This window comes from Spinacia oleracea, chromosome 1 (assembly GCF_020520425.1).
Source record: "Spinacia oleracea cultivar Varoflay chromosome 1, BTI_SOV_V1, whole genome shotgun sequence".
Classification (NCBI taxonomy): domain Eukaryota; kingdom Viridiplantae; phylum Streptophyta; class Magnoliopsida; order Caryophyllales; family Amaranthaceae; genus Spinacia; species Spinacia oleracea.
Genome location: NC_079487.1, coordinates 22165938 through 22192060, shown reverse-complemented (window position 1 = coordinate 22192060; position 26123 = coordinate 22165938). Strand labels below are relative to the sequence as shown.

Genomic DNA, 26123 nt, shown 5'->3' with positions numbered 1-26123 from the left:
TCTTCAACAGACGAATTTCGCCCAAGAGGCCAACCCGCAAGTGCAAGCCAAGGGGGCATGCAGGCGAGAGGGACCTAATGAGCGAGCGATTGGGTTCGGGATAGGTGTATTACCTGCACAAGTACCGAGTGGGCAACATGCGCGGCGTATGCACCCCCTATTGGCGGATAAAGGTATCCTTAGTCCCAACTCCTGAGGGAGCCGAGATTCGTTATGCGGTTCTGCCCGTTCACATTAATATGCTGATTTTCAGGTCGTCCCAACTTGATGGGGAAATAAACGCGGGGTAGGATCGTTTCACCCTTCGGCTATTTTGATTACCTACAAGCACGAGTATTTCCTTCACTATCCCCAGTGGAGTCGCCACTGTGAGGGGGTCGAAAAAGCACGAGGCTAATGCGTGACCTCGTCCCTCGTGGGTGTGACGATTCTTTTTATTCAATCAATTGTAATTGGATTTCCTGTGAGTTTACACCCAATTGACTAGTAATATAGGAGTCGCCATTCAGTTTTTAAGGACAATGAGAAAAACGGACAAAACCCGGTTATCGTGACATAAAGGGAGTGCAATTATGTTTGACCACGACGGCCGTAGGTTCCCTTGTGATCCCTGGTGTGGGGATCTCTCAACATACACCCGCAAGGTAGAGATTGAGGGTTCGGGGGACTGTAACTACCGAGAGGAGTACTTCGCTCGTCGATAACTCCAGAGGCAGGATATCCTTACTAGCTCAGCATAAATAATTGAAGGGACATGCATTAACTATTAAACTAATCTGAGTTGATTTTAGCAATATGCAACATATAATACTAGATCGATCGCGATTATCTGATTCAGATTGCGTTAAGGGACCTAACATGATAATCCAATTTCCCAAAAATATTATATTTGTTAGGCGTGATAGAACAATTAGATTTAGTTAGTTTAACAGTTCATAAAAAGGGCGAGGAAAGCAGTTAAATCATCGAAAAGGGACACATTACGACGCACCCTTGAGAGGTGCGTCACGGTTCTCAGAAAACTAACCACTTTGACTTTGCTATTTCTCCTTTTTATTTAACGAATCTCAATTATGGGACAGGATACGTTCTGTTCGACTTATGGATCGATTGCGACAGAACGCGTGAACAATTTCGCAGCGTAAGGCTTAGGCTAAGGGTTGGAGTCAATACTCAGAATATAATTGTGTGTTGTGTGTTCTTTCACGTCGAATTTGGGGCTGTATTTATAGGGAAGAGTTCTTGGAAAGATAGAATTGCAGAGTTCTAATCCACAAAGAATTAGGAAAAAACACGTACCCAGGTATTTTCAGCGCCCAGGCCTGGGCGCCGAAGATTTCGGCGCCCAGAGCCAGGCGTTGAAAATAGGGTCTGGACTGTTTTCGTAGTCAGATTCGGATTCCTGAAAGCCGTAGTGTTTGAGACTTAATCAAGTCTTTTAGTGCGTATCAATTTCATGAAGGAATGCGTCTGGGCCCGTTACGAACTCTAGGCTCGTTAGGATTTTAATTAATACGTAACTCTTATTTCCGAATCATATTAGGAATAGGATTCTCGCAGTTTTCTATCTCATTTAGGATTTATGTTGGAGTGCAACACCTAATTCTGACAGGTTTCTATCTTTTATGACTTGCCACTTTTAGAAGCTACCCTTTACGGCAGTTACTACTTTTAGAAGCTACCCTTTACGGCAGTTACTATTTGGGCCATACTAGTCACTTCATAACCTGCAAAACAGTACATATACAATATATACCATTCACCCATTCATTATCATGAATGGCCCACATAGCTGGTTAGTAAAACACATTATGCATCACGTAAACATTTGCAGCAATTAATCAAGGGCACCAATAATCTACCAATTATTCAGTCCTTATTAATTCTAATCAAGTTGTTTTAACCTTAAGGATTTGTAGACCTAATCAAGAGTTTATGACTAAAAAGGGCTCCCACTTAAACCAATAAATTCATATGCTTTACTAATTTTAAACATAAAAATGTATTTCTAGTCTAACCGGAAACATACAACTTTAATTAAAATTTAAAGCTCATATAAATTTATAATTGAATCCAAAAAGTTTAATTTAATTTCAGTCGTATTTAAATTAATTCATGATTTTAATTTTAGTAAAATAATTAGAATAAATAAAATTTATTATAATTACAATATTCAAAATTAAAATCCAAGAAAATAATTTAAATTATTAATTTTAAAATTAATTAAAATTACGTAAACTGAAAATTTCAAATTAAAATTTCAAAACGATCTAATCGTAACGCAACAACCCCACGCAACGCACGCCCATGGGCCATACGCACACAGCCATCGCTGGCCATGTGCGCGCAGCCCATGCGCTGCGCCGCATCGCTGCTGCTCACCTTCGCAAGGCATCACGCGAGCTGGTGCTCGCTGCGCGCGCCAACGGTCGATGCACGCGAGCCATCGCTCGCTGCGCTCGCTCGCCAGCGCTCGATTCATGCGAGCCATCGCTCGCTGCGCGCGCTCGCCAGCGCTCGATCTATGCGAGCCATCGCTCGCTGCGCGCGCTCGCCAACGCTCGATCCATGCGAGCCATCGCTCGCTGCGCGCCTGCCTTTCCCGCACGCGAGCTTGCGCTCATTGCACGAGGCAGCAGTATGCGAGCTGGCGCTCGCTGCTCGCGAGGCATCGACGCTGGGCGTAGCACTCGTGGCACGCGAGCTTGCGCTCGCTGCGCGCGAGGCTCTGCAAGCTTGCGCGAGGCAGTGCGCGCTGTGGCGCAGCACGCTTGCTGCCCACACGCGACTGTTGTGCCTTGCTTTCGCCCTCGCCCATTCGCCCATTGCACACAGCCCACGACACAAGGCAGGGCTGCTGCCTTGTGCTCGTGCACCATGGCCTTGCTCATTGCATTCGTACCGCATGGGCGACGAGCTCCCTTGCTCGTCGTCATACGCCCGCACTATACAACACCCCTTAAGGGTAACACGTAGCGTCCATTGCTTTGTGCGTGCAGTTATATGAGCGAATCGCATAAAATTTAAAATTTATATTCAAAATTAATGACAAATTAATAAATAATATTAATTTCATAATTTTAGGGCGAAAAAATCGAAAATTTATTATTCAATTGATTTCCGATTAACATGGATTCAAGTCTAGGTCATAAAAATTTAAAATTTAACATAAATTTACAATTTTTATGGTGGTTTTTAATCATAGGTATCTAATTAAATTATAACTAATTATGAAAATAAAATTAATTCTAAATTATTCCAATTTTCAACAAATTAATCATAATTACAAATTACATTGCATAATTAACAAGGCTAGGCATTCAAACTTGTTAAACATATACAGTAGGTCAATCAAAAATTCAAGATTTATCAACAAGAATCGCAAATATTTAATTTAACATCTTAAATTTACGAAATTTTGCATTCGAAAAACTAAAACCTCCGAAAAGTCATAGTTAGGCTTCGAATTTGAGAATTCTGGGTTCGGCCGAAAAATACTCTTTTTGTCAAAATTTTAGAATTCCTTTTACATGCGGAATTGACACAAAAATCACTCGATTTGGATGAGTAACCAAGAAACTGCCGAAAAACTGCGTACGTATAATTAAATAAACGCAATTTGCAATTAATTAACAATTACGAAAATTAATCACCCCGTTTAATTCATGCAAATTTGTAATATTTAACCATGTTCATGCAATTTAGATTATGAAAATAATAAGAGGCTCGTGATACCACTGTTAGGTTATGATACATATGACAATACATAAATCATGCGGAAAAACCATAAAGCCAGGAAAGCATATTATTTACACATAATCATTTAGCATAGTTTAGATGCATACTCTTTGTTGCGTGCCTTCCCTAGCTGCGCCCGAACCGAACAAGAACAAGTCTTTAGGACTCCAAGTGTCGTCCCTCCGTAGATAGTCCACAGCACGTCCGGATCCGCCTTAAGATTGACCAACTAGAATCGCCCTTAAGGTACTACTTATTTTCGGCTAAAATGGGCAAGAGTTATGGCTGATTTTTCTGCTTAAAAATCCTAGCTATGAATACTTGAAAACATGTGTATAAATTTATGACCCTAGGCATATATTTATAGAACCTTGGAAAGGATTTCGAATCCTGTTAGAATACTAATTAATTAATTAGAATCCTATTAGAACTCTAAATAATTAATTTAATCTTTTAGGATTAGGATTTAATCTATGAACGAATTCCAATAGCTTTAGGATTCGTATAGCACGTACACACGCACCGCACGAGCATCGCACGCCCATGCGCAAGCCTTGTGGCCCACGCTGTGCGCACGGCGCACAGGCCCACTACCCGCAGCCCATTTGTGCGCGCGTGCCAGCCTTGGCTTGGACTGGCCTTGCGCTGGGCCTGGTCGAGGCATTGGCGTGTTGTTGGTTGCGTGTGGCTTGCTGGGCGATGGCCTGGCTTCGTGCTGGGCCCTCGTCCGGCAGGCCTCGTCCGATGCTTATTCGTACAATACGCTTCCGATTAAATTCCCGGTTCCGGAATTCATTTCCGATACGAACAATATTTAACATTTCCGATTCCGGAATCAATTTCCGTTTCGAACAAATATTTAATATTTCCGTTTCCGGAATTATTTTCCGATTCCGATAATATTTCCGATTCTGACAATATTTCCGTTTCCGGCAATATTTCCGATTCCTGCAATATTTCCATTTCCGATAATATTTTCTGATACGTACCATGTTTCCGTTTCCGGCAACATCTACGACTTGGATAATATTTATATTTCCGATACGATCCATATTTCCGTTTCCGGCAATATCATCGTTTCCGGAGTATTCATTTCTTGCCTGTGACGATCTCAGCTCCCACTGAAACCAAGATCCGTCGATTTCGAATATCCATAGATGGAGTATTTAATGCCATTAAATACTTGATCCGTTTACGTACTATTTGTGTGACCCTACGGGTTCAGTCAAGAGTAAGCTATGGATTAATATCATTAATTCCACTTGAACTGAAGCGGCCTCTAGCTAGGCATTCAGCTCACTTGATCTCACTGAATTATTAACTTGTTAATTAATACTGAACCGCATTTATTAGACTTAACATAGAATGCATACTTGGACCAAGGGCATTATTTCCTTCAGGGAAGAGCTTAGGGTCCTGGTGATAGTACCATTTGAGCGGCACAGGTTCCAAGGACAAAGGAAAGGCAGGTAAGTATATGGACTTATCCACGCCTTTCAAGTTCATGGCATTCACAAAGCTCAGTAGATGATCACGGGGGTTGTCCGTGGCTTTGAACTTTGGTAAGTCAGATGAACTGAACTTTTCTGGTAGTTTGCCAGGAAAAGGTTCAGGATCGAGGGAGAAGTATTTTCTCCCCATGGTTTGCTGTAGGACCATTTTTTCAATCCTCTTCTCGTTATCGATGTCATTTTTGGCTTGCGCAGCCGCTGAGGCTTCACTTTCCATTTTCAATTGGCCCATAAGTTGGGTCATTTGGACCATCTGGTCTCGCAAATCTTCGATGGACATGTTTGAAGGTGCGAATCGAGGTTGGGGAAGCGGAGATCCTTGAAATGAGGGACGACGGACGGAGCTTGAAGTCACTAAACCTGATGTTGGTGATGTATCTTCGAGACGCACTAACCGTTGATTCCCTGATCGGCACCAAGTGGAAGGACCAGTCCTAGGCATAAGATAACCTAAAGTTTAGGTTCCCAATGTTTCAAGCATTACTTAGTCTAGACTTCGACTCTCTCTATTGGTTTTTCACTCTTTCTTTTGTTGGTACACTTTTTGGTTGTTTTTTTCTTTTGGTCATTCTTTGGATTTTCGAAACACTTGCCCGTGTGACATTAGTTGTTAGCATGTTCGGTTTTTAGGGCCGAGTATTGTCGTCGTAGGAGGCCTAACAACGACGCAAAGGGTTATTAATTTTTTACGAGTCGCTTTTGAAATCGAGTGCTTTTCTTACGCCCTCGTAGCAATTCTTTTTATGAACATTTTTTTTTTGCACTACGTATTTTCCTTTCGCGCGGGCACCGAGGCTGCTGCGCCTGACCAGAAGGCCATGCAGCAACTTTAGCACCCAGCGAGGGGCGTGAGAAATTCTGGCGCCCAGCCAGGGGCGTTGAAAATGCGTCCCTGGCTGGTTCTCGTTTTCTGTCTTCTGTTTATGCGACTTCGATTTGGGTGCTTGCCTAATAACGTCCTTTACGCGTAGCAACGTTTGTGGGATTCGTTACAAGCCATCCTGAGTGTCGCTTATTTTTGTGGCGATCATTCGGGTTTGCGGAACACGTGTTTCGGTATAACTCTTTGGCAAATTAGTCTATGAATGTTTGGGCAATTTTTAAGGTCGTTGGTTTTCTAGGATAGTTTGTCACACACAATCACATATTTCGCTACACATAACTACATTACAAACATGGATTTGAAAATTAAATATGTCACGTAGTTTATGATAGGCTTCTATGGGTAGTTTATTTGCGCCTGGCTTGGTACCGCTTCTATCGTAGATCCAACACATGCCCCGGTCGAGGTAGTGTCTTCAACAGACGAATTTCGCCCAAGAGGCCAACCCGCAAGTGCAAGCCAAGGGGGCATGCAGGCGAGAGGGACCTAATGAGCGAGCGATTGGGTTCGGGATAGGTGTATTACCTGCACAAGTACCGAGTGGGCAACATGCGCGGCGTATGCACCCCCTATTGGCGGATAAAGGTATCCTTAGTCCCAACTCCTGAGGGAGCCGAGATTCGTTATGCGGTTCTGCCCGTTCACATTAATATGCTGATTTTCAGGTCGTCCCAACTTGATGGGGAAATAAACGCGGGGTAGGATCGTTTCACCCTTCGGCTATTTTGATTACCTACAAGCACGAGTATTTCCTTCACTATCCCCAGTGGAGTCGCCACTGTGAGGGGGTCGAAAAAGCACGAGGCTAATGCGTGACCTCGTCCCTCGTGGGTGTGACGATTATTTTTATTCAATCAATTGTAATTGGATTTCCTGTGAGTTTACACCCAATTGACTAGTAATATAGGAGTCGCCATTCAGTTTTTAAGGACAATGAGAAAAACGGACAAAACCCGGTTATCGTGACATAAAGGGAGTGCAATTATGTTTGACCACGACGGCCGTAGGTTCCCTTGTGATCCCTGGTGTGGGGATCTCTCAACATACACCCGCAAGGTAGAGATTGAGGGTTCGGGGGACTGTAACTACCGAGAGGAGTACTTCGCTCGTCGATAACTCCAGAGGCAGGATATCCTTACTAGCTCAGCATAAATAATTGAAGGGACATGCATTAACTATTAAACTAATCTGAGTTGATTTTAGCAATATGCAACATATAATACTAGATCGATCGCGATTATCTGATTCAGATTGCGTTAAGGGACCTAACATGATAATCCAATTTCCCAAAAATATTATATTTGTTAGGCGTGATAGAACAATTAGATTTAGTTAGTTTAACAGTTCATAAAAAGGGCGAGGAAAGCAGTTAAATCATCGAAAAGGGACACATTACGACGCACCCTTCAGAGGTGCGTCACGGTTCTCAGAAAACTAACCACTTTGACTTTGCTATTTCTCCTTTTTTTTTAACGAATCTCAATTATGGGACAGGATACGTTCTGTTCGACTTATGGATCGATTGCGACAGAACGCGTGAACAATTTCGCAGCGTAAGGCTTAGGCTAAGGGTTGGAGTCAATACTCAGAATATAATTGTGTGTTGTGTGTTCTTTCACGTCGAATTTGGGGCTGTATTTATAGGGAAGAGTTCTTGGAAAGATAGAATTGCAGAGTTCTAATCCACAAAGAATTAGGAAAAAACACGTACCCAGGTATTTTCAGCGCCCAGGCCTGGGCGCCGAAGATTTCGGCGCCCAGAGCCAGGCGTTGAAAATAGGGTCTGGACTGTTTTCGTAGTCAGATTCGGATTCCTGAAAGCCGTAGTGTTTGAGACTTAATCAAGTCTTTTAGTGCGTATCAATTTCATGAAGGAATGCGTCTGGGCCCGTTACGAACTCTAGGCTCGTTAGGATTTTAATTAATACGTAACTCTTATTTCCGAATCATATTAGGAATAGGATTCTCGCAGTTTTCTATCTCATTTAGGATTTATGTTGGAGTGCAACACCTAATTCTGACAGGTTTCTATCTTTTATGACTTGCCACTTTTAGAAGCTACCCTTTACGGCAGTTACTATTTTTAGCAGGTTTCCATAAATAGCAGGTTTCGGGTGAAATGAAAAGGGGAATTGAGATTCATTTATTTTATAGGAGATGCGTTGTCAAGTGGAGATTTATGCTTTCATCATCGAACCTTTCCCTTTCAGGAATGGGGACAAAAGTAGGTGTCTACAGTACATATAATTAAATAAACGCAATTTGCAATTAATTAACAATTATGAAAATTAATCACCCCCTTTTTTTTTTGATAAGTAAGATTAGCTTCATTAGCAAAAACGTTGAACCAATTTACAACCTAGGATAAGCTTTCAAAGAGCTCATCCCCTACCAAAAAACATGACAGCAGTCATGTGAAAGACCCAAGCTATACAAGCATTTTACTCTGCCACCAATCCTGGACTCTACTACTGATTCTGGGAATCCCTAATTGCTGCATTCTATCTATTACACTTTGCTGTACAAATCTAACTGTATGAGTCACAGTAGGAAGCTTTTGGTTCCAAAGAACCTCATTTCTAGCTCTCCATAATGTGTAAACTGTTGCATTAATAGCAGCATACATGACATGCTTCTGAAATTTGCATCCTCTACTCTTCCAGTGTATCCATCTCATCAAAGCCATATATCTAACAATGTTCACTGGTATTCCCAGCCATTGCTTAACCTCCAAAAGACACTTCCTACTGTATAGACAGTCAAAAAACAGATGCACATGAGTCTCCTCATGACTGTCACAGAAAAGGCAACTTGTAGTATCACACACCCCAAACTTACACAATCTGGTTCTTGTCTGAAGTCTACCTTGTAACATCAACCAGCAAATGACTCTGGTTTTTGGAATAGATGATCTATTCCAGACTGCACTACACCAAGATACATGTTGAGTGTGCTGAAGTAATTGCTGATAGACCTTTTTTACTGAGTAAAAAGGCATAGCACATATAGCACTCTCATCATAATGCAGTTTTAAAGTGTCCTTAACTTCACAAATCTTTCTCCAATACCAACCACTATCATCCCTTGGCTGATACTCCCACCAATTCCCCCCTTTAATATAGATGGCATTCACCCATCTCACCCACAAGGAATCCTGTTTTTTAGCAATAGCCCAGACATACTTCCCCAGTGCAGCAATATTCCATATCTGAACATTTCTGATCCCTAACCCCCCTTCTTTCTTCTCAGAATACACTCTTCCCCAAGCTACATATCCTGGTTTAGAGATAAAATAGGTACCTTGCCATAGAAAGGCTCTACAGATTGACTCCACTGTGTGTAACACATGTTTAGGCAACACAAACACCTGAGCCCAGTAAGAGTGAATGCTCATAAGCACAGCATTAATCAGAGTAATCCTTCCAGCAAAAGAGAGATTTCTAGAACTCCAGATTTTGATTCTGGCCAGCATTTTGTCCACAAGGCATTCACAATCAGCATTAGTTATTCTCTTGAAGTAGATTGCGACACCTAAGTATCTGAAAGGAAAAGAACCAATTGTGAAACCAGACAGCTCAACAACTTGGTCTATCACCCCTTGCTGCATACCAGCACAATAAATAGCTGATTTTTGAACATTAGCCTTCAAACCAGAAGTGTCTGAGAACAATTTGAAACACTGCAGAAGCATAGAAATGGAAGCTAGCTCCCCCTTGCAACAGAGAATAAGGTCATCAGCAAAACACAAATGGGTGAGTTTTGTTGATTTGCACCTAGGATGAAACTTGAAGTCACTCTCCTGTCCCAGTTTTAACAGAATTCTGGAAAGGTATTCCATACAAACTACAAATAGTAAGGGTGACAGTGGGTCACCCTGTCTAAGCCCCCTTCTTGAAGCAAAGAACCCATGGGATGAGCCATTCAGCATAAGAGAGAACTTGGGTGTAGTAACACAAGTCATAATCCAATCAACAAACTACTTAGGGAAACCCAAACCAGTGAGCATTTCTTGTAGAAAATCTCATTCTATGGTATCATAGGCCTTCTGCATATCCAACTTAATTAGGCAGCTGGGAGTAGCATTCTTCCTACCATACTATCTAACTATTTCCTGGCACATCATGATGTTATGCATAATGAACCTCCCATGGACAAAGGCTCCCTGGTTTTCAGCAATTAACCCAGGAAGAACACCTCTCATTCTCTCACAAATCATTTTGGTGATGCATTTGTATATAGCATTGCAACAAGAGATGGGTCTGAATTCAGTTACACTAGATGGACACTTGGTTTTGGGAATCAAAGTTATGGTAGTAGCATTGATTTCCTTTAATAACTTACCAGTTCTGAAAAAGCCAAGCACAACAGCAGTAATATCTCCACCAACAATGTGCCAATTTTCTTTGAAAAAGTGGCTGCCAAAACCATCAGGTCCAGGAGCTTTATCACCATCAATAGAAAACATAGCATTCTTTACATCATCCCCAGTGAAGGCCAGAGTTAAGCTTTGCCCTTGAAGCTGATCCAATACAGGGCCAACACTGACTACATCAGATAAAATCTTGCTTCTGTGAGAGCTAACAGACCCCAGTAACACTTGATAGTACTCAAGGAAAGCATTGTTAACTGCATCAGCTTGATTCACCCAATTACCATGCATATCATGGATAGAGTAGACAGTATTGTGCATTGCTCTAGCTCGAATACTTTTATGAAAATAGGCACTGTTTTCATCCCCTTCTTTAATCCACTTCTCCTTTGCTTTTTGTCTCAAGTAAGACAGATATGCCGCATGTGTGATTCTGTACTTATTTGCTGCATCAATTTCCTTATCAGCAAGATCATTATCACCTGGGTGATCATGTAACTCTTTTTGAATCTGCTGTAACTCAGTGAGAGCTCTCAGGTCTGCCACATGGATGTCATTGAAGCCATCCTTGTTCAATTTCCTAAAGACACCTTTCATTCTTTTCAGCTTCAGAACCACTTTGTACATCAAAGTGCCAGCATCAGCTACTCTCCAATTTTGTTCCACCAGATTTGCATATCCATCAGCCATTTTCCACATATCAAAATATCTAAATGGCTTCTTGGCATTTTGAGTAGGATAAACAGAAATCACCATAGGGCAATGGTCAAAGAGTCCTTCAGATAAGAACTCAGCTACTGCACATGGAAACAATTAAATCCACAAGTCATTTGCCATTACTCTATCAATTTTGGAAAACACCCTAGCATCACCAGCCTGCTTATTACTCCATGTAAAAAAATGCCCTGCAGCTTTGATATCCTCCACTCCACAAGCATTCACACAATTACTAAAGTCCACCATCTCCTGATGTCTCACAGGGGAACCCACTCTCTCATCCACATTCAACACACAGTTAAAATCCCCCATGATGACCCAAGGCTTATCACACTTTGCACCAATATCACACAAATCCTTCCATAGCACCTCTCTCCCAGAATTCTGGTTAAAAGCATAAATGAAATAACACAGAAATTCAGTATTTGCCCCCCTTGGACACACCCTACAATGGATCATTTGGCTAGACATACCCAACACTGACAGATTGAAAGAATTGGGATTCTAGGCCACAATAACCCTCCCCCCTTTACACATACTACTATTAGAAGTGAAACACCATCCACTAAACATATTCACATACAAGGCCCCAAGTTTAGCACTGGGTACCTTGGTTTCCAGGAGGCCAACAACACCAGCACCATGAGAGTTAAACATAGCTTTCACCTTATTCTGCTTTTTGGTGGTGTTGATCCCCCTCACATTCCAGCAAAAGACCCTATCCATTGCATCCAGAAGAGTTCCCTCATCCAGCGACATGAACTTGGTTGATATCCCCCATAACACTCCTCACACTCAGATCATCATCTAAAGCTTGGAATTGGTTAACAGTATTGACCCCCACAGGTCTTGCCAAGACTCTCCTACTTGGATTAGACACAGTAGTGAATGTCTCAGTAGTATCACTATCATTATTAGCAGCATTATCAGGTGTGTTATCCTTCACCAGCCCAGTGCTCCCACTAGGTATGGTTGTAGATACAATCTGCCTTGGAACCCACACCCTCCTACCAGTGATTTTCTTGCACTTAGCTACTTCATGGCCAACACCTTTACAATGAGCACACACAACAGGTCTCCATTCATACTCCACTCTCACCTCCATTTGTTCCCTCCTTTCATTAATGAACTTAATTACATCAGGGAAAGATTGCTCCACCATGACTTCAATCTGAACCCTTGCAAATTGAAGTTTATCTCTCTTAGCAGTGGCACTATCCACATGTTTCATCACCCCCAGTTGCCCAACAATCTTTCTCAAACTCTTCTCACCCCAGTACTTGAATGCCAATTGATGCAGCTTTACCCAGATGGGAACAGAACGCAGATCTTCTTTGGTGAAATCCATATCCTGAGTCCAAGGTTTCAGCACTACCGGTTTACCATCAAAAAATGGTCTGGTAGAAGCCAACACTTCATCCCTCCTATCCATGGTGGTGAATCGAACCAGGTAAACCCCTTTCGCAGCCAACACCACCTTATCCACCCCCTTATTCCTCCAAATTCTTCGAACGAATCCCTCCGTGACATGACTTGGTGGATTAGCACCTACCACATACAGCATGACAGTCGAATTCCAATAATCGACCTCCTCCTGTATATCCTCCATCTCAATCGTAACACAATCCTCTGTTTCTGAGTTTATCGGGTTCAATGGAATTGAAGAATCATTCGCATTAACAAAAGAATTGATTGTACTAGGTTGATTGTTATTAGCTACATTCTCAAAATCAGCATTCAAATCCCCCCTAATTTTCCCGAATTTCAAGTTCGTAGCGTTACCTTCAATCGCATCCATCCAAGGGATTGGGGTCGAACGCGAATGAATGGAGGACAACCACTCCGAGGACGACCTCCTCGTCGCTGATTGAAGTTATAGATCATTCAGCGCAGCATTTGGTGATAGAATTTCACCAAAACCTCCATCTCCAACAATCTGGGTATCGATAATCAAGGGGTCCAGAGCTTCCATTTCATGGCTAAGATCATCCAGTATCTTCGCAGAAGGTCCCTTTGATTAAGTATTAGTGTGTTCCTAGTTTGATGTTGTTGCTTTCGTCCGAGCTTTAGCTTTTCTAGCCATGGCGTCACTGTAGAGCAGGAGAGAAAAACTAGAGAATCACCCCTTTTAATTCCTTGCAAATTTGTAATATTTAACCATGTTTATGCAATTTAGATTATGAAAATAATAAGAGGCTCGTGATACCACTGATAGGTTATGATACATATGACAAAACATATATCATGCGGAAAAACCATAAAGCCAGGAAACATATTATTTACACATAATCATTTAGCATAGTATAGATGCATACACTTTGTAGCGTGCCTTCCCTAACTGTGCCCGAACCGAACAAGAACAAGCTAGTCTTTAGGACTCCAAATGTCGTCCCTCCGTAGATAGTCCACAGTACGTCCGGATCCGCCTCAAGATTGACCAACTAGAATCTCCCTTAAGGTAGCTTAGGATTTTCGGTTATATTAGTGCAAGTGTATGGCTGAATTTTTATTTAAAAACTTACCTTTTGAATACTTCAATCGTCTCTCTAAATAATGACCCTAGGCACTTATTTATAGAGGTATGGAAAAGGAACTGGAATCCTATTAGGATACTAATTAATTAAACTAGAATCCCAGTAGGACTCTGACTAATTAATTTATCCTTTTAGAATTAGGAATTTAATCATTAAACAAATCCTATACTTTTTAGGTTTCGTATGTGAACACAAACTCTACACGAGCATGACCCGCAAGCGTGCAGGCCATGCCCGCGCACAGCCCACACGGCCGCTCGGCCCACGCGAGCTACAAGCCCACGCGAGCAGCAGCAATGCTCGCAGCTGCGCGCGCTGCCACGGCCTGCTGGGCCTGGCCTTGCGCTGGGCCTGGCGTGGCCTTGGCTGTTCGTGTGGCGCGCTTGGCTTGCTGGGCGATGGCCCGGCTTCGTGCTGGGCCTTCGTCTGGCAGGCCTCGTCCGATGCTAATTCGTACGATACGCTTCCGATTAAATTCCCGATTCCGGAATTTATTTCCGATACGAACAATATTTAATATTTCCGATTCCGGAATTAATTTCCGTTTCGAACAAATATTTAATATTTCCGTTTCCGGAATTATTTTCCGATTCCGATAATATTTCCGATTCTGGCAATATTTCCGTTTCCGGCAATATTTCCGATTCCGGCAATATTTCCATTTCCGATTCCGGCAATATGTCCATTTCCGATAATATTTTCCGATACGTACCATGTTTCCGTTTCTAGCAACATCTACGACTTGGATAATATTTATATTTCCGATACGATCCATATTTCCGTTTCCGGATATCATCGTTTCCCGGAGTATTCATTTCTTGCTTGTGACGATCTCAGCTCCCACTAAAACCAAGATCCGTCGATTCCGAATATCCATAGATGGAGTATTTAATGCCATTAAATACTTGATCCGTTTACGTACTATTTGTGTGACCCTATGGGTTCAGTCAAGAGTAAGCTGTGGATTAATATCATTAATTCCACTTGAACTGAAGCAGCCTCTAGCTAGGCATTCAGCTCACTTGATCTCACTGAATTTATTAACTTGTTAATTAATACTGAACCGCATTTATTAGACTTAATATTATATGCATACTTGGACCAAGGGCACTATTTCCTTCACAACGGTCGCACCGTAAAAGGAGGCTATAAAGGCAACGCTCAGGTAATCACCTATCAAACGAAGTCTAATCTCAAGATCGCAAGATTGGGGTTGTCCTCTCATAAATTGGGATGAGATGCTAAAAGTTGTACAAGGCCACTCGGAGAGCTACAAACTATAAAATGCATGGTCGTGCTCAGATGAATCATAGGTTATGATTATCTGTTTTATTTGATCAGTTGAACTCTGAAACCGAGAAACACCTCTGGACATAATAAGGATGACAACTCTTACCTTATGTTCAAGAGCAAGCATCAAGCGACAAAGGAATTAGGAAATGCATACTTGTCCCTAAGGACAAGTGGGGGACTGAAGGAAATAATTCCCTTGGTCCAAGTATGCATTTAATATTAAGTCTAATAAATGCGGTTCAGTATTAATTGACAAGTTAATAATTCAGTGAGATCAAGTGAGCTGAATGCCTAGCTAGAGGCCGCTTCAGTTCAAGTGGAATTAATGATATTAATCCACAGCTTACTCTTGACTGAACCCGTAGGGTCACACAAATAGTACGTAGACGGATCAAGTATTTAATGGCATTAAATACTCCATCTATGGATATTCGGAATCGACGGATCTTGGTTTCAATGGGAGCTGAGATCGTCATAAGCAAGAAATGAATACTCCGGAAACGATGATATTGCCGGAAACGGAAATATGGATCGTATCGGAAATATGAATATTATCCAAGTCGTAGATGTTGCCGGAAACGGAAACATGGTACGTATCGGAAAATATTATTGGAAATGGAAATATTGCCGGATCGGAAATATTGCCGGAAACGGAAATATTGTCAGAATCGGAAATATTATCGAAATCGGAAAAATAATTCCGGAAACGGAAATATTAAATATTTGTTCAAAACGGAAATTAATTCCGGAATCGGAAATATTAAATATTGTTCGTATCGGAAATGAATTCCGGAATCGGGAATTTAATCGGAAGCGTATCGTACGAATTAGCATCGGACGAGGCTCGCTAGACGAAAGCCCAGCACGAAGCCAGGCCATCGCCCAACAAGCCACACGCATCACCAACACACGCCAAGCCTCGACCAGGCCCAGCGCAAGGCCAGGCCCAGCCATGGCCTTGGGCGCGCGCGCGGACACAGGCAGCGAGCATGGGTCGAGGCGTTGTGCGCTCAGCGTGGGCTGCAAGGCCTGCGCGGGTGTACGGTGCTCGTGCGATGCTCGTGTGCGTGCTATACGAATCCTAAAGCTATCGGGATTCGATATATGATTAAATCCTAAACCTATTAGATAAAGTTTATTTAATAGAGTCCTAGCATGATTCTAATTAAACTAACTTAGTATGCTAATAGGATTATAAGTCCTTTTCCATAACTCTATAAACAGGGGCCTAGGGTCACAAATTTATACACACAATTGAAGTATTCAAAGGTAAGATTTTCAAGAAAAATCAGTCACTCTCTTGCCCCATAATAGCTGAAATTCATACTACCTTAAGGGCGATTCTAGTTGGTCAAGCTTAAGGCGGATCCGGACGCGCTGTGGACTATCTACGGAGGGACGACACTTGGAGTCCTAAAGACTTGTTCTTGTTCGGTTCGGGCGCAGCTAGGGAGGGCACGCTACAAAGTGTATGCATCTGAATTATGCTAAATGATTATGTGTAAATAATATGTTTCCTGGCATTATGGTTTTTCCGCATGATTTATGTTTATTCATATGTATCATAACCTAACACATCCAAGGTCACTTTGGTCATGAGTGCTCTTATAGTCTGCAGGATACCACGCAAATAGAACAAGTGAATGCTTTTCAACAGAGCCAACCCGAAGACCCATATTCTAACTCACACAATCCAGGTTGGAGGAATCATCCAAATTCCTCATTTCGGAGCAACAATGTTCAAAATCCTCATCCCCAGCAACAATGGTCACAACCACAGTTCCATCCACCTCATCCACATGTTGCTAGGCCTCCATTCCCACAAGGAGCCTCACATAATGCTCCCCCGGGGTTTAATAGACCCCCACACCAAGGCTATCAACAACAACCTCCTCAGATCAGTGCTACTCTAGAGCCTAACATGGGTGATCTGTATAAGCTCATAGCGAATATGCAGAAGACCTCAGAGATCGCTCAAAAGAATCACGATGAGAGCATAAAGGAATTGAAGAATCAAAATAGAATGTTGGAGAACCAAGTTGCTCAACTCGCTGATACTTTGTCAAAAAGGCAACCGGGCAAACTTCCAGGGTAATCTACTTCATCTCCAGATAACACTAAAGAGAGTGCTTGTGCAATTGTTCTTCGGAGTGGTACTACATATGATGTCCCCTCGGTACCTACTAATTTTATGGATATTGAAAAGGGGAGAGAGGAGGCTAGAAGGACAAAGGAAAGAGTCAAGGAGAAGGTTATTGATGATTCTCGCCCTTTTGTTCCTCGATTGCCATTTCCTCATCGACAAAATAAGTCAAAGGGCGATCATCAGTCCAGTGAAGAGGCATATGTGGAAAGAAAGACTGTGGATGTAGGGGTTGAAAATCCGGGTGTTGAGAATGAAATAGAGAAGAAGGAAAACGGCAAGGAGAAGGTTACTGATTCTCCCCCTTTTGCACCTACACTACCATTTCCTCACCGAATGCAGAAAACAAAGGTTGATCAACAGTTCGGTAAGTTCTTTGCAATGGTCAAGAATCTTGAGGTAACGATTCCTTTCACTGATTTAATATCTCAAATTCCTATGTATGCAAAATATTTAAAGGAATTAATCACTAAGAAAAGGGATCTTGGTGGTGTAGAGAGAGTGGCTTTAACTGAGGAGTGTAGTGCTATGTTACAAAACAAGTCTCCTCCTAAACTAAAGGACCCCGGTAGTTTCTCCATCCCTTGTCATATAGGTGCTTTATTCATTGATAAGGCTCTATGTGATTTAGGTGCCAGTGTGTCCGTCATTCCCCTCTCTATTTACAAAAAGTTGAACATGGAAGAATTAAAATGTACCACCATTACACTTCAAATGGCCGACCATTCTATTAAATACCCCTTAGGTGTTTTAGAAGACGTCCCCGTGAGAGTAGGTAAATTTTATATTCCTGTAGACTTTGTTGTGCTTGACATAGTAGAGGACACCCAGATTCCAATAATCTTAGGAAGACCATTCCTTCATACTGCGGGGGCAGTTATTGATGTTAAGAAAGGGAAGCTAACCTTGACTGTAGGAGATGACAAGGTGGCCTTTAACCTGTCTCATGTGATGAAAAGTCCAATGCAAGAAGTGTCTTGTTCTTTGAATACCTCTATTGCTAAGTTGCCTCATTCCAGTTCTAGAAATCTTTCAAATAATGCACTTGGCTTGAAAAGGTTTGCAGGTGATGATGATCCTGGAGATGCAGTTGATGCTAGTCCAAAAGTTGGAACAAGAGGTTCGGTACTCGATGGCACCGGGTTTGGTGCCCCTGATCGGTGAAGTTGTAAGTTTTCTCGTCCCCTCACTTTGGTTTTACTGTCGTGTTTTGTGCAGTGGGGACACTGCATCATTCTAGCTTGGGGGAGGGATATTCTATCCTTTATTGCTTTCTTAGTGTAATTTTATCGCTTTTGTAGGTGTTGTACGCTTTGTACTGTCCATTAGGGGTGGGAGTTTACGTGCAACGAAAAAAATGTACTGCTTTCCTAGTGATATTGATTAATTTATTTGTTTTTCTTTACTTGCATTCATATATCTTTATACCCTGCATAGTGAATTTGACTTTTAAACCATGTTCGGACTTTATTTGACTCTCTTGAGCTTCTTTTGAACTTAGCTATGATTCTGAAATTCAGTCGGTTGTGCTATACATTGATAACTGCTTGGCATTGTGTGAACCAATTGAATGGTATACGGTAAGATGTTGGTCTTGTGTCAAGAATAGCTAGCCAATTATCTTGTAGGTCACCTTACTATGTGTTTGTGTGATTGATGTGACTCGTTATCGTATGATTTTTGGCTTGAGATTCATTAGTAGTTTAGTTGCAACTCACGCATGCCGCGTATGATAGAGGCCATTCTTTTAGGAAGCCTTCAGACGAATTTAGAAACATCAGTTCCTGCCTTTCATACCCGTGTTGCAGCCTTGTCCGTTTATTCTTTTAACTCCACAAATTGAGCCCTATTAGCCCCGTTGGTTACTTGTCCCGAGTCTAGCTTGGGGGAGCTTTGGTGTTCGTAATGGTTTCATTGATGTTGATTGATTGGCACACGAAGCCAATGGATCTTGGTTCGAGGCTATGTTTGGATTTGTGGTTCGGAAATGGTGTATATTATTGTTGGCACCCAAGCTTGTAATAGTTAGCATTAGTATTTATTGTACTTTCGTTTTCATCAATTTATTTCATCTCAAACAAAAAAAAAAAAAAAAAAGAAGAGAAAATCAAAGAAAAATCAAAAAAAAATATGCCTTTCGTTAGTAGTATATAGTTTGAAGGCAAGGAAAGGGGATTGAAGAAAGATCAATGTCATTATATTATGTTCTTCCCCTTGGTTATAACTTGGTTGATTGTTCGGATTTCATGGTTCGATGGAGTTGGATTTTCGGCATTATCGCCGACGCATATAGTTCACCTTTGCTCCCCAAGTTGGACCTTACTCTCACTTTTTCCCAAATTATATCCTACCCTTCCTTTTTACCTAGCCCCATTACAAAATTATTATAAAGACCTCTTGATCGGCATGTTTGTTTTGCGATTGAATGAAAATTGTTTCTTGCTATTGTCATCTTACCCCATGTTGCATCATATATTTATATTCTACAAGGTATGCGGCGACGACTAGCTTGATTGAGAATAGTTTGTGGCTAAGCTTGGTTGTTTCAATTGTGGATCATGATGCTTCATGGTTCTATTTGTATCCGAGCTAAATTTCTGTCTCAATAACTTTGTTTGATTGTTTGCCCAAGAGTTGAGTAGGTTTGTTCAGGTTCAATGAAGGTCATGGGCGTCTCATTTCTCTATCTTCGGTTTAGTGTTGCTTGGGGACAAGCAACAGTCTAGCTTGGGGGAATTTGATGAATCACATTTATATAGGGTATTTTAGGCGCATTTAGATTGCATTTCTAAGAATTCGTCTCACTTTATTTGCATTTAGAGTCGCATTTGCATAAGTCGTCGTTATCGTACTCTATTACGCTCAGTTTGTGTTTTCTTTGATATTTCAGGTGATTTTACAATCATTTGGGTGTTTCTGGAGATTTAGAGGTGGGTCGAATGTCTATCGGATGGTTCGTATTGAAAACGTCGTGTTTGATTGGAAAATGAAGTTTTCCGATATGATTTGCAGAAGTTCCGGTTCACTTAGCTTGATTTATTCGACCATCGAGGCAATTCGTTATTTTGGATGACATGAGGCTAGTTTCCGATGCTCGTCATAAAATCTCGGTAATGTGGGAAGCATCGTCGCAACATCGTACCTGAATCGTGCAATGTGCCCATAGAGAATTGCTTTATGCCCACATCTAGAGCGCTGTGGCCGCACCCATCCCGCAGCACCCCGTCGCTTCACTAAACATCGTCTGTCATGCTCACAGCGAAGTGTTGCGCCCACAGGGAATTTCTTCTTCTTCTTCTTCGATGCGCCCACAGCCCAAGTGTTGCGCCCACAGCAACATCGCTGCGCCCACATCTCACTCACACTTCACTAAGCAGTTGCTGGCCTGCTCACAGCGCAAGGCTGCGCCCACAGTGCGCCCAAGCCGACGAATACCATATTGCGTACGTCTCTCTCGCCGTCGGGTTTTTCATCGCCACGTCATCACGCCATCGACCAATCATTGACGACTTCTATTTTTATTTTCTCATTTATTTATTTATTATTATTTCAGAAATAGGAAGCCTATAAATATTGAAGGGAATTATATTCCTAGGTCTTTCTTATGTTTTTCTTTTTCTTCCTTAGAATTCTTTGAACGATTATTTTACTTTTCTCCTTTCATTGTCGAACGCTTTTCTGATTTCATTCATTCATCAATCTAAGGTAAATTCATAATTTCTCTTGCTTTAATTCAAATTTATTATTTTCGTTCCTTAGATTAATTCGTTCGTTGATTATGAATTCCATTCTTATTATTTGTTTCATGATGGTTAAATTAATTATGAGCTAGTAGTCTTTTTCTAGGGCTAAGTAAGGGAAGCCATGTTTATACCATAATCGTTATGCATTAAATTTCGTTAATTTATAGATTATGATTGAGTAATTCCAATTGATTGTTCTTAATCGTTGATTCATGTTATCGGCCAATTTCATGGATTAATTATCTAGCTAATTAGGGATGTCAATGGGGCGGGGCGGATGCGGATGTAGGTCCCTCGATCCCCATCCCCACCTAAATTTTTCATCCCCATCCCCGCCCCATCACCCATGGCGGGTACAAAATTAATCCCCATCCCCGCCCCAACGGGTACAAACTAAAATCCATCCCCGCCCCACCACCCGCCTGGGTATCCATCCCCATCTCACCCCCGCCCCATACCCGCGCCAATACCCTCCTAATTTTTCTCATTTAGAAAATATTTGTCATATATACGGAGTAGTGAAAAAATTAACTTTAGAAAAAGTACCATATACTAAAAGTAACATATATAATCGAAAAAAAGTATCCGCCATAACAAAGAAAATTCAAACAAAAAAACTTAAAAGTCTCATCTAAATTCATATTATCACTTACAAACAAATAAATCCACATCCGCACCATCACCCATGGCGGGTATAAAGTGGGGCGAGTGGGGATAGGGCGGAGCGGATGGGGATGGGGCGGGGCGGGCGGGGATGGGGCGGATTCAACACAAAATCCACACCCGCCCCATCACCCATGGCGGGTACGACTTTTATACCCATACCCGCCCCACCACCCACCAAATCTACCTCCATCCCCGCCTACTTGGGGCGGACGCGGGGCGGGTCTCCCACGAAACCCGCCCCACTGACATCCCTATAGCTAATAGGAATTAGAATCGAAAGATCATGTTTTTAGAGGCTTTGTACAATTGGGAATTCTGATTATGTTAGCGATCGTACTGCATATGTTGAATTGAAAGTGTTAAGACCCGACCGTAGGATTAGCATGTACTTTAATTACTCGGCCTAGTTTATTCGTTGTCGAATTGAATTGTGTTATTGGATTGGTATAAACATGGTGAACCGAACAGACGCCCTAGACCTTTACGCATTTTTATTATTGCTTTAGCTTTACTAGTTAATACTCAAAATCAATTTTCGTTATTGAAATAGTTCGTATAATTGGGCAAAAACTAATAGAACTTGTCTCCCTGTGGGATCGACCCGTATTTGCTAAGGATTTGCTAACAACAGACACCGTGCACTTGCTGTATCACTTTTTTAATTCACATCAACAACTTTAACCACCAATATCTTTGACTACATATTATAAAAACTTATAAAAAAATTATATTTTGAAAATATATATTAAGATGAAACCAACAATATATTATCAAAAGATCTTGTGCGCACAAGGTGTACAATAAATTTATAACTTTAATCCTTTTTTTGTAACTTTAACCTAATTTTGATTAACTTTAATATTAGGAAAAAAAATTAATAGATAAATATTTTAAAGGGTTAAATGATTAATTTTATACATTATTAGTGATTTTGAATAAGTAAGTTTAACTAAAATGAAAAAAATTATCATTGAAAAATAGATAACTTTTACATAAGCATTTTGAATAAACTTTTACGTAAATAAGAATTTGTGATATATTATATATTATATAAAATAGAGTCAAAGTGAATTATGTAAATCGTGTAAAAAGTCAAAACAGGTCGAGTATCAAGGGACGGATGGAGTAATATTCGAGAGTTAGAGAATTATTTGACACCTTCGCCGAAATTCAACACCCTGGAAAACGGCCGCCATTGTCGAGGAAAAGAGAGGAAAAGTGGCATCCATGGGCAAGGAGCTCAAAAAGAGAGAAAAAGGTCCAATTTTTAGAGATAACCACGGGTTTATCTGCCGATTTGGCGGTAATCACAGATCCAACCATTCGCTATTCCAAACTCACAATCGGTCTCATCACCGGGTAATTTCTTCGATCCTGTCGAATATTTACGTCTTTGTGTTTTTAGGATCATCAATTCCGTTATTCCATAGTTGTGTCTAGTTTGATGTTGCTGTTGTGTCAACCTCTATATGTTCTTCATTGTGCTGCAGTGTAAAATAGTTATAGTTAAACCATAAATTGTATAGTTAAATTACCTATACATATTAAAGTACCGTAAAAAGTAGAAATATCACGTTTATTATATATCTATATAATATGTGACAAAATGACAATTTGCTTCACAATTTTTGTAGGCAAGCTTATGCAAAGTGGAATAGACATTTTAATGGAAATGGAGCTCTATTGTTCTCTTTTTCCTAGTGATTATGAGTTCCCGAGAGAGAACCTCGTGCGGTTATGGATGGCTGTCGGTATTTTAAAGGATGAATTCATGGAAGATACTGGCAACAAGTATTTTGATATTCTTTTGGAAGAGAAATACATCCTACCTTCGAGAGTTGATTTTATGACTAACGAAATGAAATACAAAGTTGATCTCGACCGTGTTACTCCAGTTGCAGATGAGATTTCAACTATCAACGGTTCAAAATTTAAAGCTGTAGATGATGAATTAACATCTGTAGTCACCCATGTCTCTTTAGTGTCTGGTCATATTAATCACTCAACGTTCGAGACATTGATGACCTTTCATGAGTTGAGAACACTTGTATTCATCGGCGATTATGGCTCTTCCTTGACAAAATTACCATCTGACATGTTCACATGTTCATAGCCCTCAAGTTCATTGAAGCACTTGATTTGAGTGGATGTCATTTAACAGAGTTGGCGTATTCAATTGGAAATTTGAGTCAGTTGCGTTACTTAGATCTTTCGTTTACACTACTAAATAGCTTACCGTATTGTATTGATGGTCTTCAAGAGCTACAAACTCTCAACTTGAAAGGGTGCAAGCATCTACATGAGCTTCCTAAATATATGAAAGATCTAATCAAGCTTCGTCATTTACACTTTGACATTCTTTGTCAGCTAACTTCCATGCCTAAGGGGATAGGGGCTCTTACTGAACTCCGTACACTATCTGCTTTCATTGTGAAAGCTCAAGATGATGATTGTAATATTAAAGAATTGAGGTATTTGAACAACATTAGTGGGAGCATACACATCTCTGGGTTAGAAAACATGATGGTGTACCATGATGTCGACCAAGCTGCTTTACATGACAAAAAGCACATTACTAAATTGCAACTAAGTTGGAATCCAAATAAATCATATGGTCCTGAAGAGGAACTTGCTGTATTCAAAAGTACGGAGCAGTTTAAGCCGAGTTCTTCGTCTTTGATTGAGTTGGAAATGCGTTTTTACCCTGGTTCGAGGCTCCCAACTTGGATCGGTTCAGGAGAGTTTGAGAAGCTGGTTCGTATAACCCTTATGCAATGTGAAAATACTCAACTCAATGCAAGTATAGGGGACTTACCAAATCTGAAGTATCTACATATCATGGATTTAGATCAAGTAAAGACAATTACTCACTTTTTTCTTGGTGGGTTTAATGACTCTTCTGTTGGATTTTCCAAACTAGAGAGATTGGTTATTGATGGTATGCGTAGTTTGGAGACGTGGGAAGGCGTAAAATATGGCGACTTCCCCCTCCTATATGAGCTGACCATAAATCATTGTCCCAAGCTTATTGGAGTTCAATTTCTTCAGTATCTCAACTCCTTGAAACATTTGAGAATAGACCATTGCGGTGAGCTTAAATCTCTGCCAAAGAAAGCACTGTCAGCGGCACTGCATACTCTCATAATAAATGACAGCCCACTATTAGAAAAGAGTTGTTCAAAGGGAGGCGAAGATTGGCCCAAAATTGAACACATTCCAAACATATGGATTGATCTTGAAGATATTCGTGCCACTTGCGGAGATGGTGATGCGGATAGTGATTCTGATGATTGAGATGGCATTAGCTAACATGATGTTTGAGGTGCAGTGAACTTTGTGTAGGTTTGAGGTAGGGAAAGCTGAAGGCATTGGCATTGATGTTTGTAGTTTAATTCTAGTATAGTGGCGAAACTTATATATATATGTTTCAGTAAGATTATCAGCATAATAACAGTAGAATGTTTGAAGAATCCATTATGTAAATATTTGGCTCTTGGGGCATTGGCCTCGTTCTATTTTTCTTCTTCTTTTCATTAACCCTTGAAGGCATGGTCCCATGGAAAGAAGGTTTTCTCTCAACCTGACTCAGTTAGCATCTGCCACAGAGGATATCTCAAGATTCATCACACAATCACAGACTGTACCCTCCTGGATTATGCTGAACACATTAGGAATATGCCTGTGGAATGTAGTTGTAGTTTGTTTTGTTTATATTTTCTCCATCCTTTGCTTGTTTAGATCTTTCTGCAATGTTTGTTGCTGTGAACTTGGATTTTTTGGGGTCTGTATTATTCAGGCTTTTTTTTGGCTTTCATTGATTAATATAATCCTCCTATCTGAGTTTCTGCTAATAAAAATATTAATTTTTGGTGTTTCGGTATATCTGAAGACGGAAGGTTTCAAAATGATGTGATTGTGTATGATGCATTATAGCAAGCAATTTTACATGCGTAGCTTGTTTGGTTGGGCTTTTTGAACTACCATTTTGACATGTTTGGTTTAATCATGAATGTAGTTTTGTCTTGTGTCAGACTTGTAATGAATAAAATCACTGTAAATCATATTTACATGGGAAGTTCTTTCCTACCAAAGAGTTTTCATCTACTGGTTTCTTGCCTATGAAAGAGATTCCTATGTTGCTTAAGTTGCAACGTGGATTCCAGCAGCAATTAGTCAATCAACATGGTTGTACATCTGCTCAGACTGCCTAAAGATAAGAAAAACTTCTTTTATCAGAGCCTGTTGCAAGGGCAGCTGCTTGTTGATGTTCAATTGTGGATCTTTTATTCTTTTAGCAATTAAACCTTTTATATGCATGTTGATTGTCTATCCTATGGATATATACAGGAATATTAACTGAAGCTTACCGCAGAACATCAAGCAGAAGTGGCTGAAGAAAGAGGGAACCCCCTGCTTCTGGGAAAGGCTTACCTCTCCATGAAACATCTGCATCTTTAGGCATGGACCATATGGTTTCTGATTCAATTGTTCAAACCATGATGGTTGACCTAGTTCAAAGGCAAGTG

At 40.9% G+C, this 26123-nt stretch overlaps 2 protein-coding genes across 2 annotated transcripts; both read left to right on the top strand.

Annotated features, from left to right (window-relative positions):
• Positions 1-17236: 17236 nt before the first annotated feature.
• LOC130463229 (uncharacterized) lies at positions 17237-18352 on the top strand. The gene is made up of 2 exons (XM_056832302.1): positions 17237-17587; positions 17648-18352. Exons 1-2 carry the CDS (start codon positions 17237-17239, stop codon positions 18350-18352), a joined length of 1056 nt encoding a protein of 351 aa, XP_056688280.1.
• Positions 18353-22782: 4430 nt separating this feature from the next.
• On the top strand, positions 22783-25420 carry LOC130465762 (disease resistance protein RGA2-like). The gene is made up of 2 exons (XM_056834616.1): positions 22783-22956; positions 23232-25420. The coding sequence occupies exon 2, from the start codon at positions 23701-23703 to the stop codon at positions 24889-24891; it is 1191 nt and encodes a 396-aa protein (XP_056690594.1). The 5' UTR covers positions 22783-22956; positions 23232-23700; the 3' UTR covers positions 24892-25420.
• The last annotated feature ends 703 nt before the right edge of the window (positions 25421-26123 follow it).